This window comes from Sturnira hondurensis, unplaced genomic scaffold, assembly GCF_014824575.4.
Source record: "Sturnira hondurensis isolate 20B ecotype Veracruz unplaced genomic scaffold, ASM1482457v3 Scaffold0007865, whole genome shotgun sequence".
Classification (NCBI taxonomy): Eukaryota; Metazoa; Chordata; class Mammalia; order Chiroptera; family Phyllostomidae; genus Sturnira; species Sturnira hondurensis.
Window position 1 is genome coordinate 1,413,070 of NW_028080496.1, and position 12,679 is coordinate 1,425,748.

At 61.4% G+C, this 12,679-nt stretch overlaps 1 protein-coding gene across 2 annotated transcripts in view; it reads left to right on the forward strand.

Annotated features, from left to right (window-relative positions):
• CEMIP (cell migration inducing hyaluronidase 1) overlaps positions 1-12,679 on the forward strand; it is a 107,747-nt gene that overhangs the window by 47,482 nt on the left and 47,586 nt on the right. For both annotated transcript variants that reach the window (XM_037053491.1, XM_037053492.1), the window contains exons 2-5: positions 8,725-8,770; positions 9,142-9,251; positions 11,431-11,577; positions 12,062-12,200. In XM_037053491.1, coding sequence (XP_036909386.1) covers positions 9,158-9,251; positions 11,431-11,577; positions 12,062-12,200 — 380 coding nt within the window. In that variant the 5' untranslated portion in view covers positions 8,725-8,770; positions 9,142-9,157. The remainder of the gene's footprint in view (positions 1-8,724; positions 8,771-9,141; positions 9,252-11,430; positions 11,578-12,061; positions 12,201-12,679) is intronic.

Here is a 12,679-nt window from a genome sequence, read left to right on the forward strand (position 1 = left end):
ATAGGCCCTTCAGATCAAAGGAGGGCTGTGGCCTGAACGTGAACCCGTCAGGTGTGGCTCTCGGCTCCAATCTGCCAGACGGAGGGAGGAGTGGGGAGTGTGTCTGCTCTGCCAACACCCCTGTCTCTGCCCTTCTTGGGTCTGTGCGAGCCCAGGAACCTCAGCCGGGAGGAGCCGGGTGGACGGCCGTGCTCTCTGAACTGCTGCCAGGTGGCCCCCACCACTGCAGCCCAGCTTCCAGACGCAGCAGGTGCCAACAGGTCGGCCTCTGGAAACGTCCCAGCCCCGGGGGCTCCCTCCTGGGCTGCACACCTGCCCACCTCGGGCTCACGTGAGCTCTTTGGGGGCCGTTCGGTGGCCAGCCTCAGCCTGAGGTTGTCGGCCCTCCAGTCCGTGCCACTGAGGGACAGAGAGGTGCAGATGCGCACAGAAGCCAGCAGGCCTGACCCCTCCAGCAACAGGGGGTGGCCAGGTTAGAGGTGCCTCAGAATCGAAGTCCTCAAACCTCCATGTGTCCACGTGTCCCCGTGTCCCGGAGGCCTGCCAGGCAGTGGCTGCTGGGCCCCTGGCCACACCCTGAGCGGCGCTGCTGGTGGCCACAGCACCGCCCCTGCCCATAGTGTCAGTAAATGGTGGCCAGTGGAGAAAGCCCCCAGGGCAATGTGGAAGGTCTTGGCATGGGGACCTCCTCAAACAGGAGGGGGCCTCTGGAAGAGCCTCTGAGAACAGGGCCTCTGTAGAGGCCTGAAGGTTAGTGCCCTGGCAGGAGCCTTCCGGGCAGTAGGAACATCAGGTGGAAAGGTCCTGGGGCAGAAGGGAGCGTGGCATCGTCATGGAAACCGCAGAGAGGCCCCCATGGCAGGAACAGAGAGGGCTGCATGTGAGGTGGAGAGGGAGCCAGGCCTCGCAGGGCCAGGGGGCCTTCCCAGCCAACTCGGCGCGGTCCACGCTGGCTGGTCTGAGGGACAGGGGGTGGGGAGCAGCCTGGGAGGCCGTCCTTGCAGAATCTCACAGGAAGGAGTCTTACTAGACTGTGTTGGTGGCACTCCTCCCGATGTCCCCTTTCCCAAAGATGTGTGCTCGGGGGACGGGCTCCCACTGGAGGCAGGCAGCTTCTTTGGCCAATGATGCGATGTGAGGCCTCACTGATTAAAATGGACATTTTGAGAGCAAGTAGACTTGTGAGAAAAGTAACCTTCATCTCGCCTTTCCCTGGGGGCGCCTCTTTAGTCAGGTTGTTTCCATAGTAAATATCAAAACACAGCTCAAATTGGCTGGAACGAAAAGGAGCGGTACTGGCTTGTGGAGCGAGCTGGAGCGAGCAGGCACAGCACTAGCTTCAGGCGGACTTGGATCTGGGCGCTCGTGCACGGCCTCCCTCGGCCTCTGGGCTCGGCATCCCTCCGTGCGCATCCCCATTCCGGCTGGCCCTCTCAGGGACCCAGGCCTGCCAGCCCCGGCTGGTGAGAACCAGCCTCCCCAGGGTTCCACGCTGCCCCCTTTTCTTATCTCCGGTCCTGTGACCATCGCAGAACCAATGACAACAGCCAGGGGGTGGACCAAAGTCCTTGGCCCTACTGGGTCCCTTGGCCACCTGGAGAGCTAAGGGTGGGCGTGGGGGAGAGATGGCCATCAGAGGAAGGGCGAGGTGCAGAAGGCAGGGTCGGGGAGCCAGCTAGCAGAGCCCCCCCTTCCCCAGCAGCGCCCGGGACTCCCGGCTTGTTCCACCTCCATGGAGCGCGCTCTCCCACCAACCAGGGCAATGGCAAAACTCAAAAAACCATACCTGGCCTTTGCCTCTCCTGAAGACTCCGGGCCAGGGCCCAAGGGCGTGCTGCCCAAGGGGAAGTGGGCCTTTGTCCCAGGTCCTCCCTCCCAGAGGGAAGGGTGCCCCTGGTTCACGAGTGCGTGTGGGTGGTGGGCCCTCCTGCATGCAAAAATGCTCCTGCCTCTGACAGGCAGGGCCTCCGTCAGAGACACCCACACAGTGTGCAGGGTCCTGCCCCCACCCCAGCCTGGCCCCTTATCAGAACCCCTGGGGGTGGGGGCGTGGGGGGTGGGGGTCTGCATGCGTATCAAGCTCTGCAGAGAAGCATTTCTGTCACTGTCTCTCTCTCCCTCTCTCTCCCTCCCTCCCTCCCTCTCTCAGGAGATAGGTGCTTCTCCCCCTGATCTGCTGAGCTTCCCTGCAGCTCTCCTAGCCTGCAGGCACTTTCTGGGAGGTATTACTTGTTCCTATTCTTCCCAACTCCCACCCACCCGATCCAGACTGGAAGCTGGATCCTTCCTGCCCTCGGCACTCACTAAACGTATGCAGGATTAATTCCACCCCCAAAATGCCTCAAGGCTGAGCTCCCAGCGCCTGCTCCTCCCTCCCCATCCCTGCCAGCAGCATCTTTGAAAAGTACACATCCCCTTGTTCCCCAGCCCCGCTTGTGCCCAGAGCTCCCAGTCTGAAGTCCAGACTCCTCCCCTTCGTCCCACAGGTGCTCCAGGGACTGGACCTTGCTCATCTCGGGCACCCTCACTGTTGTTTAGCACGGGTTTTGTGCTCTGTGACACAGAGCTCTTTGTGGGCATGAGCCCCGCCCCCATGAGGCAGGAGCCCCTCAGTGTGGAGAGTGGGCCCAAGGGGCCATCGGGATCCCAGGGGGGTGAGGCAGGTCTTGCCCTGGAGGGAGGTGGGCAGAGGGGATGGGGGGCATTTTGCAGACATCTTTCCGGATCCTCAGAGATGACTGGGCTCACGCAGGTCAACGTCAGGCCAGGACAAATGCCGTGGCACGAAGGTTGGGATTTTCAGTTAAAAAACACAGTCTTTGGTGTGTCCGTTTCCACAGTCGCCACCCCAGCAGACAGCATGGGCATGGCCCCCTGGGCAGGTGGCCAGCCAGGTCAGACCTGGGTGGGCCTGGGCTCGGACTCAGTCCTGGGAGGGGCCTCCCTTTGCAGCCGCTGGACTCCAGTGGGGGCGCAGGCCTTGACGGCTGGGCCTCTGTGTGCCGGGAGAGGAGGGCCCGCCTGCAGAGGGACTCTGTCTTCTGCAGGTGATGCCTGGTAAAGCCTGGGTGGGAGGGAGCCGGGTCAGCGTGTCCTTGAAGTAGCAGTCCCCAGGTCCCGCTGCAGTACACTGGCCCAACCCGTGTGCCCCGCAGGACCCCCCTGGCAGTGCAGCCCCCCCATCCCTGCAGATGAGACAGCCGCTCTCGCGCTGAGGCGGGACTCGGCCCCCGCTGTGGGGCTGTCCGAGTGCCAGCAGTGGCAGCTTTCCCACCCCCGGGGGCACAGAGGTGGAGCTCTGTCTGCTAAGCCCTGGGCGGCAGACTGGGGTGATGGGGGCTGTGGCTGTGGTGTCCAGGGCCCTGGAAGTTGTGGGGAGTCTCAGACACGCCTGGGGTGGGGTGGCCTTCCCATGTGAATAAGTGGTTGCAGGTGTCAAGCATCTAATGCCTGGGCACCAGGGGAGGGGACACTGGGACCCTGGGGTTACCTGTCAGTGGAACGTCATTACATCGCATGTCTCCAGGGGCTACCCCTGGCCACTGGAGCGGGGCAGGAGGCGGAGAGAAGGAGCACGGAAGGCAGGGAGCAGCCCCCGCCCGTCCACGGAGGGCCGGCAGGAAGAGGGTGCGCAGTGGGGGCCTGGGCCTGATCTTCCTGTGCAAGAGCTGGAAGTGGTCACTTAGCCCTAGGCTCTGTAAACAGGCCCATCTTTTCATCTCCCTCGTTTCTTCTTACGGGAGCTCTGTTTTGCTTGGACTGTAGAGACAAAGGAAGCCCTCCTGGAAGGGAAAAGCCTTCCCGCCCCCCTCCTTGCCCTCTGAGGTGCTGGGAGACCCCATCCCTCGGACATGGACGCTCTTTCCAAAGAGAAGGCAGTGGCATTCTCTGCCACGCTCCCAGAATCCAGGCAGGACCTGTGCCCAGAGCTCAGTGTGGGCTGCATGACGTCACGCTTGTGTGTTTTCTTCACTCCGTAAACAGATTGCCCTGTGGGGGCAGGGTTCCTGCATAGAGTCCCGAGGTCAAGCCTCTGAGAAAGCGTCTGTTGTTCAGCGGTGCCTCCTCACCGATGACGTGGTTCTACCAGTTGATCAGTGAAGAGGCCGGGAGTCCTGTTTGCTACGCGGGGCAGTGAGCAGGAGGCACACAGACATCTGGGGCACGTGGCTCCGAGGGCTGTCCCTGTGCCACACATGCCCGCCAACAGCTCTGCGAGGCAGCTACAGTCATTTCACAGATGAGGAAGCGGAGGCTTCGCTTCCTCGGTGGATGGCCGGGGTCACGCGAGGCCCTGAGGTGGCAGACCTGAGAGCGCAGAAAGGCCACCTCCCTGGTGGGCGGCTGAACTGGAGGTGCTCGCGCTTGGGTGCACAATGCCGTCTCCTGCAGGCTTGGGGACGCGGGAGGCTGGACCCCAGCCCCTGACCCAGCAGGCCGGCAGGTCTGGAGTGGGCCGTGCTCCTGATCAGGCAGACCAGCGAGAGAACCCGGCTGTGGGCTGGGCTGCAGCTCGAGTGTGGACCTTCTGACCCACCCTGGCTCCCACCGGGGCTCTGACCCCCAGCTGTGTGTCCCACACAAGCTTCTGCAGCCCCGGAGGTATTCCAGGTGTCAGCGGCCCAGCCCGGTGGCTGCTGGCCGCTAGTGGCTCCCGAGCACTGGAACTGTGTCTGCTGTGAGTGCACAGCCGGGTTTCTAATTTTATCTGACTCGAATGAAATCTCAATGCCCCCAGCACGCCACCTGTGACTGGCAGCTGCTGGCTCAGACAGCAGAGCTTTTTAAACTCCAGACAGAGTGGGATGCTTCCTTGTGGCTGCGTGACTTACCTTCGCGGTTAACCCCGAGTGAGGGTGGCCTCTTCCTTAGGCCGCATCACCTGGGCTGGTGGGTCATGCCTGTGGCTTCGCGGGTGGTGCCTGGTGCATGGGGCAGTGCCGGGGTGAGAACCTTACCTCCTGCTCCCCAGCCCTGTGGTGCAGGGAGACACACGGGACACCAGGGCCACGTGTGCTCGGGGGGGGGGGGGGGGTTCATGGTTTCAGAGCTCCAGGGGTAAAGGCTGGGGAGCCACCGGCTGGTAGCCAACTTGGGGTGCAATGGCGATTTGGGCCCACTGGCGTGGGCTCCAGTGTGTTTGGGGTGCTGCCCTGCTCCTCTCTGCCCTGGGGCTCTGTGGGGCTCCCGAAGCCCGGATTCCCTGACCAAGGAGGTGCTCCCTCCAGGGCAGATCCTTTAAGGAGCTATGGGCAAACAGAGCATCCCTGAGGCCTGTCGACTCTCCCGACAGCCACAAGAAGTGACTCCTCATTGAAATAGGTGGCAGGGAGGGTGACACACGCCCCATATCTTGGGGTCAGGCAGCAGCTCCTGTGTCAGACGTTGGTTCAGACTTCTTGTGCTGCTCCTGGCCAACTCCCTTTTGCTCCGTGGGACTCGGTGAGCCCTGCAGTGATCGGGGGGCGGGGGGGCGGTGTGGGGGTTGGAACTAGGTGCCTGCTGTTCAGAGTGTGGCCCACCCCCAGCAGGAGGGGCAGCAGCCTCCCCAGAGATCTGGCTGGACATGCAGAACCTGACCCGAGCGCTGCAGGGCCAGAGTCTGTGGGGCCAGGCTCTCAGGTTCCACGCCCCAGGGTCCTGTGGCCTGGGTCCAGCTCGTCCTGGATTCCAGGAGCTCCCAGGACTCGTGCACTGCTGGTGTGTCAGGCGCAGAGCTGGCGGCACTTCAGGCGGAGCACCTCCTTGACCCTCACAGATGGGAATCGGGAGGGGCCGCCCCAGTTCTGAGCATGACACTCGAGGCCAGGCGCTCCAGCAGCTTTCCCGGTGCAGGCCATGTGGCTGGGCCTGCCGAGGCTGGGCCCCAGCTCTCGTCTCCACACAGTGCTGCTCGTCTGAGTCTCTGTGACATGGAAACGGCCTCAGTGCCGGGTGTGCGGGTGGGGTAGGGGTGGTGGCTGTCCCTGTGCTGTCTCAGATCGCCCTGCAGGTCCCACCTTGCCCCCTGCCTCCCCACAGAGACAGACCCTCTCCCTGGCCTTTTTCCTCAGCCTCTGATAATCCCCAAAGAGAGTCCTGATTTCGCAGTCTCTGCGGAAAGAAGACCTCTCGCCCCCGAGGCCAGGGATGTCACAGGCAGGCGTGTGCCTGCTGGGCTGCTGCTGTGGGGAGGTCTGAGCAAGAGACAGAGGGCTGCTGGTCGGGGACTCGGGGATGGGAGGGGCTGGGGGCTGGGGACAGAAGGGAAAGGAAGCACGTGTTGCCCGTCACAGGGACGAGAAGTGCCGCGGGAATGTGGTCAGCAGGACTGTGATAGCCGTCCCTGGTGCGGGGCAGGGACTAGACTTACTGGGGGGGCCACTCCATATGTTGCAGGAAATCGACAAAAAATTAAGAAAAAACCACCTGAGGCCCCTTGGAGGCTGGAGTAACGCTGCCCTTCTCTCCCCCCTGCAGGTGACAAGCCCTGGACCCAGGCAGCTGTGGATGGCCCTCTGCAGGGAGAAGGGAGACCCGGTGCCCGCGGTGATGGCAGCCAGGAGAGGCTGAGACGCTGTGGCAGGCGGGGTCCCTGGTTTGGTGAACAGGGACAGAGCCTCTGGAGAGCATCCCCTGTGGCTGTGAGGGCCTGGCATGCTGGCCCGCACGGACCGGTGCAGGCTCTCTGTCCCCGAGGGGCAGCACAGCTCCGGCCATCGGGACCAACACAGGCAGCGACCATCTGGTCTCGGCCACCAGCCTCCTGCAGAGACTTCTCATGCTGTTTGCTGGCAGCGCCTGTCCCGGTCCTTCCTAGGACTCATTTCCCAGCGATGCCCTGGCATCTGGAGAAGCCGACCCCAATGGCAATGCCAGAGGGCTTGCGGTGGCCAACCGAGAAAGCTGTCCACCCTTGGCGCTGAACCCCCAAGTGGAATTTGAGAGCCGTTTGGGGGTCCCTTCATCAGACTGTTTCTGGGGGCTGCGGCACACAGTCAGGTGATGGAAGCTTATCACGGGCAAGGGAGCACACGGCCAGCCCCCCAGCCACACGGTGTCCACCGCCCAGGCAGGACTGGCTCTGAGATGCAGCAGGGGAGCTCTCGGACGTCAGAGAGGAAAGGTTTGCGCACAGTCCCTCCAAGGGGCCTCGTCTGCACATCCACGCAGGAAGTGACCGGTCTGGTCCCTGCCATGGACGGTGATGGACCAGACGGTGCCGCAGCTCCAGAGCCTGCAGTCGGCCTGCTCTCTGCACCAGGATGGGCAGGCCCGGAGGGCAGCACCGCCATGCGGAGGGTCATAGGACTGCCCCCTGCCACCCGCTGCCTCGCTGCGAAGGGAGCAGTTCCTGGACCCAGAGGCCAGGCCCCCTCAGAGGTGCCCTTGACAACTCAGGGCTTCTCCGCAGCAGATGGCAAACCACCTCCGGTTTTCTGAGCAATGAAGACTCGAGAGCAGGGCTTGGGCTTTCCCCTGGGGACCATAAAGCGCTCCTGTCCCCAGTGTCCCCTCCTTTTCATTGCAAAGACCATGAAAGCGGACACTTCTCTGCTGGAGTCGTGGGAAAGGCGCCGTTCCCAGATCGCGATGCCTGACTTTAGCCATGGGCTAAGGCACTAGAATGGGCCCTGTTGTTCTCTGTGCATCAGGCCTGGGCCCAGCAGGGAGCCCGTTACGAGGACACCACGGGCATTGATTCTGGGAGGACCGTCCCCTCCCTCCCAGGCTCCCAGCACACCTGTGTGGAGACCCCGGCTCAGGGCCAGTTGCCCCCTTTCAGGCCCACCCGCAGCCCCAGCTCACGGAGGCGCGGAAAGGGCTCATCCCGCAGTGGAGGGGCAGGGGGATCGGACTGTCCCCCGCTAGCCCAGAGGGAGGCGTGAGACGGGTCTGAGCCGCTTCTTCCCATGTGTGGAGTATCTGTCTGAATCTGGGCACAGCGACAATGAGGCTCGGGGGAGGAGCTGGGGGCGCGGGCAGAAGCCTGGTCCGCGCAGTCTGCGTGCCGCATGGGACCTGACGACAAAGGCCTTCCTCTGAGTGGCATTATATCCTGAAAGGACAATCTGGCGTCTTTAAATAAGTTCCTTTCTTGAGGTTTATCTACATGGAACCCTCCTCACCTACTGCATGAATAAAAGGGAAAAGTGGGCGGCTCTAGTGAAACGGCAATTGAGTAAACCCCTCTCACACCCAAGTGAGTCTGTCGTCCAGGGCTGCTCGGTCCTCGGTGAGGTTGGAGCCTGGCTTCTTCCCATTTGCTTTGCTGTCACCGATGCCTGGCTCCCCGGCATGGCCAGAGATAGCTGCTGAAGATCCAGCCATCACATCTCACTTCCAGCCAGCAGGAAGGCTGGAAGGAAGGCTTCCTGGAGGCTTTCCCTTAGGAATGCTGCCTTAAATTCACACACTCTCCGTCTGCCCTGCTGGCCAGAGCGTAATTCCAAAGGCCACAGCGGACATGAGAGAGGCTGGAGAAGGGGGCCTTTGTGCTCGGTGGCCCTGTGCCTGGGTCCGCATCAGGGCTGTTCGCTGAGTAAGGAGGAAAGTGGGCATTGGGGGATTTAGCTCTCTCTGCCCCCGCCTTTCTCTTGGGTGGTCCCCAGAGGGTTTTGAACACACAGGCCCCGTACTCAGGGTATCGGTGTTACTGCCGAGTCCTATTTTAGAGACACAGATGGATAAGGGTGGCGTCGAGCTCGGAAATCAGTCACTTTACACCCTCCTTTTTCTGATTAGGAAACTGAGGCCCAGAGAGGTTCGTGGAAGCAGCTGAGATCACACAGTAAGTTGGCAAGATTGAACTCCCAGTTTCTGTCAGTAGGAGTACTACTGACTACTACTACTACTGCTGCTACTTCTGCTACCACTACTACTTTTGGTTTGGGCTGTGTTTTAAGAAAAAAAGAGAAAGGTTCATCATGAAAGGCAGGGAGCCGGAGCATCAAAGGTGAAATCCCACCTATCACAGGGTCTCTGAGCCGCAGGACAGAGGCGGGGTGGTGGCGGGGCAGGGGGTGCGTGCCCCGACCTGCCCACGCTGAGTCACGGGGGCTGGGGGAGCTGCCCAGCGCTGCCTCAGGGCGAGCACGTGGCCTGGCCTGCGTGCGTCTGCCCGGGAGGATGCCGGGCTGACCTGCCTTCCTTGTGTTTCAGGGAAACCTCAGCCAGGATGGGACTGGCCAGGAGGCAGGATTGCTCCTCCGAGGTGATGCTGACAGTCAGCCTGCTCCTCCTCACTGTCTTCGGTGGGGCCCGGACCGCAGGTGAGTGGGGATGGCGCAGGAGCAGGCCGGGGAGGGGCCAGGGAGGGGGCCACGTGGGGGGCAGGGCCTCTTGACGGGCCCTGCTAACTTCTCGATGCCAGACAAGCCTCATCCTGGGCTTCCGGCTCATCGTGCACAAAGTGAAGTGGCTGCACTAGGCCCAGGGGCTGGAAGCTCAGCAAGTTGGCAAGATTGAACTCCCAGGTTCTGTCTCAGGAGCCAGGCACACGGCATAAGCCAGGGAAGCCAGCCAGGTGGGGACTGTGGCCACCTGGAACGGGGATGTTCGGGCCCCTGTAAAGCGACAGCCTCTTCTAGGTTGTGGCACATTGCTCCCCTGTGTGGAGGTGGGGCCCTTGTAGGATCTTGTGAATTTTTAAGAGCAGCCAGAAATCTAGAGCTTCACGTAAAAGTTCCCTCCTGTCACATGTTGGCGGCCAGGTCAGATCTTCCAAACTGCATGCCCGAGAGCCCTCCTGTCACGGACAGGACGCCTTGGCCCCTTCCTGCTTTCCCGTCGTGAGGTCTGGGCGCCCCGAGGGAGTGTGTGTGTGCCTTACAGGAGCCTGAGTCTGTTTCTGTGAACTCAGGAGCAACCTCTCTTCGTGTGATTCTGAATTAACACCCAGAAGCACAAGGCCAGTTCAGCCAGCACAGGAAACGGTGACCAAATACACCAAAGTGGGGGGAAGGTGGAGACCGGGGACAGGTTTTAAATTTTGATTAGAGTTTTGGGGTTGCACGATCACCACCAATTGCTCTTTTTTAAAAAGCCCTATTCTAATTGATTGAGCTGGATGCTTTTCTACAATAAGAATAAAGGAGCTATGTGTTGGTTTTTCTCAGCCCACCGAGGGAAGGAAGTAATCTCTAAACATCACTAGTGAAATTCCTTCAAGGCGATTCCTTGCGGAATCTTTCTGACGCACGCACAGGGGACAGAGCAAGCCACCGGCACTTTAAATCTTGATGCAACAGTGGGCAGTGCCCTCCCAAGTGGGCCACTTACCTCCCGCCGTTCACTCAGCGAAGGCACACCTTGCGGGCCTTGGGCCTGGGCCCAGAGCTGGTTGGGGTCTGTCTTTTAGAGACCCGCGGCCGGGCCTTGGGGAGGTCTCCCTGGCCCTGCTCTGAGCGTTCCGTCCCGCACCCTGAGTCCCCATTCTGTTTGAGGACAGACCCTTTGGAAAGTATGGCTCCCTCTGGTCCCTGCTTTCCTTTGACGTCAGAGGGATGTAGGCCACTCATGATCCAAGTAGTTCCGGCTTTTACTCACTGTCCCTGCCTCCCACTTCCACAGTCCTCCTGGGAAGGGTGGTTGCCGTAGTGACTGTTCAGTGCGGGCACTGGCCATTTCCAGCCACTGAGAGTAACCTTCGCCGAGAGCTAAGCATCCGGGTCCAGCGAAGGTGCATCCATGCCAGGCCGGCCCTGTGACTGCTGTGCTCTCACTGTGGGGTCAGAGCTGCGGGCTGAAGGGCCGGACTGGCCGCTCCCAACACCAGGTGCACAGTCTGACACACTCGCGCAGGTGGGGAGTGAGGGGCAGTCGGCACCGTCCCAGGAGGCGTGGGGGCTGAGACCTGAGGCTGTGCCCTGTGGGTTTGGGATGCTTTCTCTTCAGCCAGCTTGTGGCTCTGTGCCCGGACCCCTGGGCCCACCCGTTGGCCTCGGGTTTCCTGCACAACTGAGGAGTCACTGTCTTGCGAACGGACTCCCCAGGTCCAGGGTGAGGTGGAGGGCAGCCCGGGTCCTCTGATGTGCCTCTGTTGAAGGCCTGCAGCACTTGCCGTCTGAGGGCAGACCCGGGATGGCACCGTCCCCACCAAGCGCCTCTGTGGAATGAGGCTGCAGAGTGACGAGGACGCCTCCTGCCCCTCCTGGCACCCTGCCCTGCATGAGAAGGGAAAGTTCGCTGACCAGCCAGACCTCTGCATGGTTGTCGCTTGTCCCCCGGGTTTGCACCAGCTGGAAGAGTCACTTCAGTAAAACTTGAGTGTGGGGCTCCCTTCTTGGTGAAGGAGATGCAGGGCCTGAGTTGGGGCTGGCGGGCGCTGCGGGGCTGGGCTCCAGGGAGGGACCAGGCCACAGGCGTGTGGCGCGCTGGTTGCCTCGGAGAGGAGGTCTTGCTTGGGGAGGTCGGTGCACAGGGGCTCTGACGTCTTCTCGTCCTTCACAGGGGTGGCTGAGTGCCCTGACCAGAGCCCCGGGCTACAGCCCTGGAGCCCGGGCCACAACCGGGACCACCGTGTGTCCATTGGCCAGGGCAGCGCACTCCTGCTGACCTCGTCCGCCACCGTCCACTCCATCCACATCTCTGACGGAGGTGAGCCAGCCCCTCCCTGGGTGCTCTCTTCTGCGCTGCCCAGAGCCGCGCAGCTGGATGCAGGCACCGTCACTTCAGGTGGACGGGTCAGTCCGTGCTTTGGGTTCATATCGGAGCAGCTGGTTCTCTGAGGTAGCCATTGGCTCTGAGCACCTAGGGGGGCCTTGTCTGAGGACTGAACATGGAGGAGGAAGCTTTCGTGGAGCAAAGTCCTTCCCGGAGCTCCGAGCGTGAGGCTCATCTCGCCTTCAGAGGCTGGTGCACTGAGTGCTGTGCACGCAGAGGTGGCAGGACGTCTGGCAGCCATTGTGTGCACGTTGCAAGGCAGAGAGGAGAGAAAAGCAATCGAGGGCAGAGGGGTGTAAACAAGGTGCTTCTTGCCTGCTCCAGTGGGGTGGGTGCTTGGGACGCCTGCTGTTGCCTCACCTCTGACCTCACCCCTGCCGCCCGTGTTCTTAACCTCACCCCATTCCTGTCCCCTCAGGAAAGCTAGTCATTAAAGACCACAAGGAGACCATTGTTTTGCATGCCCGGCACATCTTGATTGACAATGGAGGAGAATTGCATGCTGGGAGTGCCCTCTGCCCTTTCCAGGGCAATTTCAGCATCGTTTTGTATGGCAGGTGGGTAGACGGCATGCAGGGGTCAGATGCTACTCTTGGATCTGATGGGAGGGAGGCTTTCTAACAGAGAGAGGGGGGCAAGACAGCCAGGGTTCACGGCAGGATGCAGTTACTGCACGGTGCCAGACCGTACTCCCAGACAGGGCAGACATCGGTGATGGTGGCAGGCTGGACAGGAGCATCGGGTCTTTTCCTGTAGCGCCCCGTGCGTAAGTCGCAGGAGTCCATGCCGGCCTTTCAGCTGTCTCCAAGCGAGTCATGGCTCGGGGGGGCTGTGTTTATTTAACTGCTTATAACAGACGAAATAAAGAAGATGCTTTGCAGTGTTCGCCCCTGACTGCGCCCCGTCCTCAAGCAATTGAGAGCTGTGAGAAGCAGCAGCCACAAGTAGGCAGGGTGGGCAGCTCACATCCAGGAGAGTCCGTGTGTGTTAGGGACCACATGGTCAAACACTCAGCACTGAGGTGTGCCACCACGTA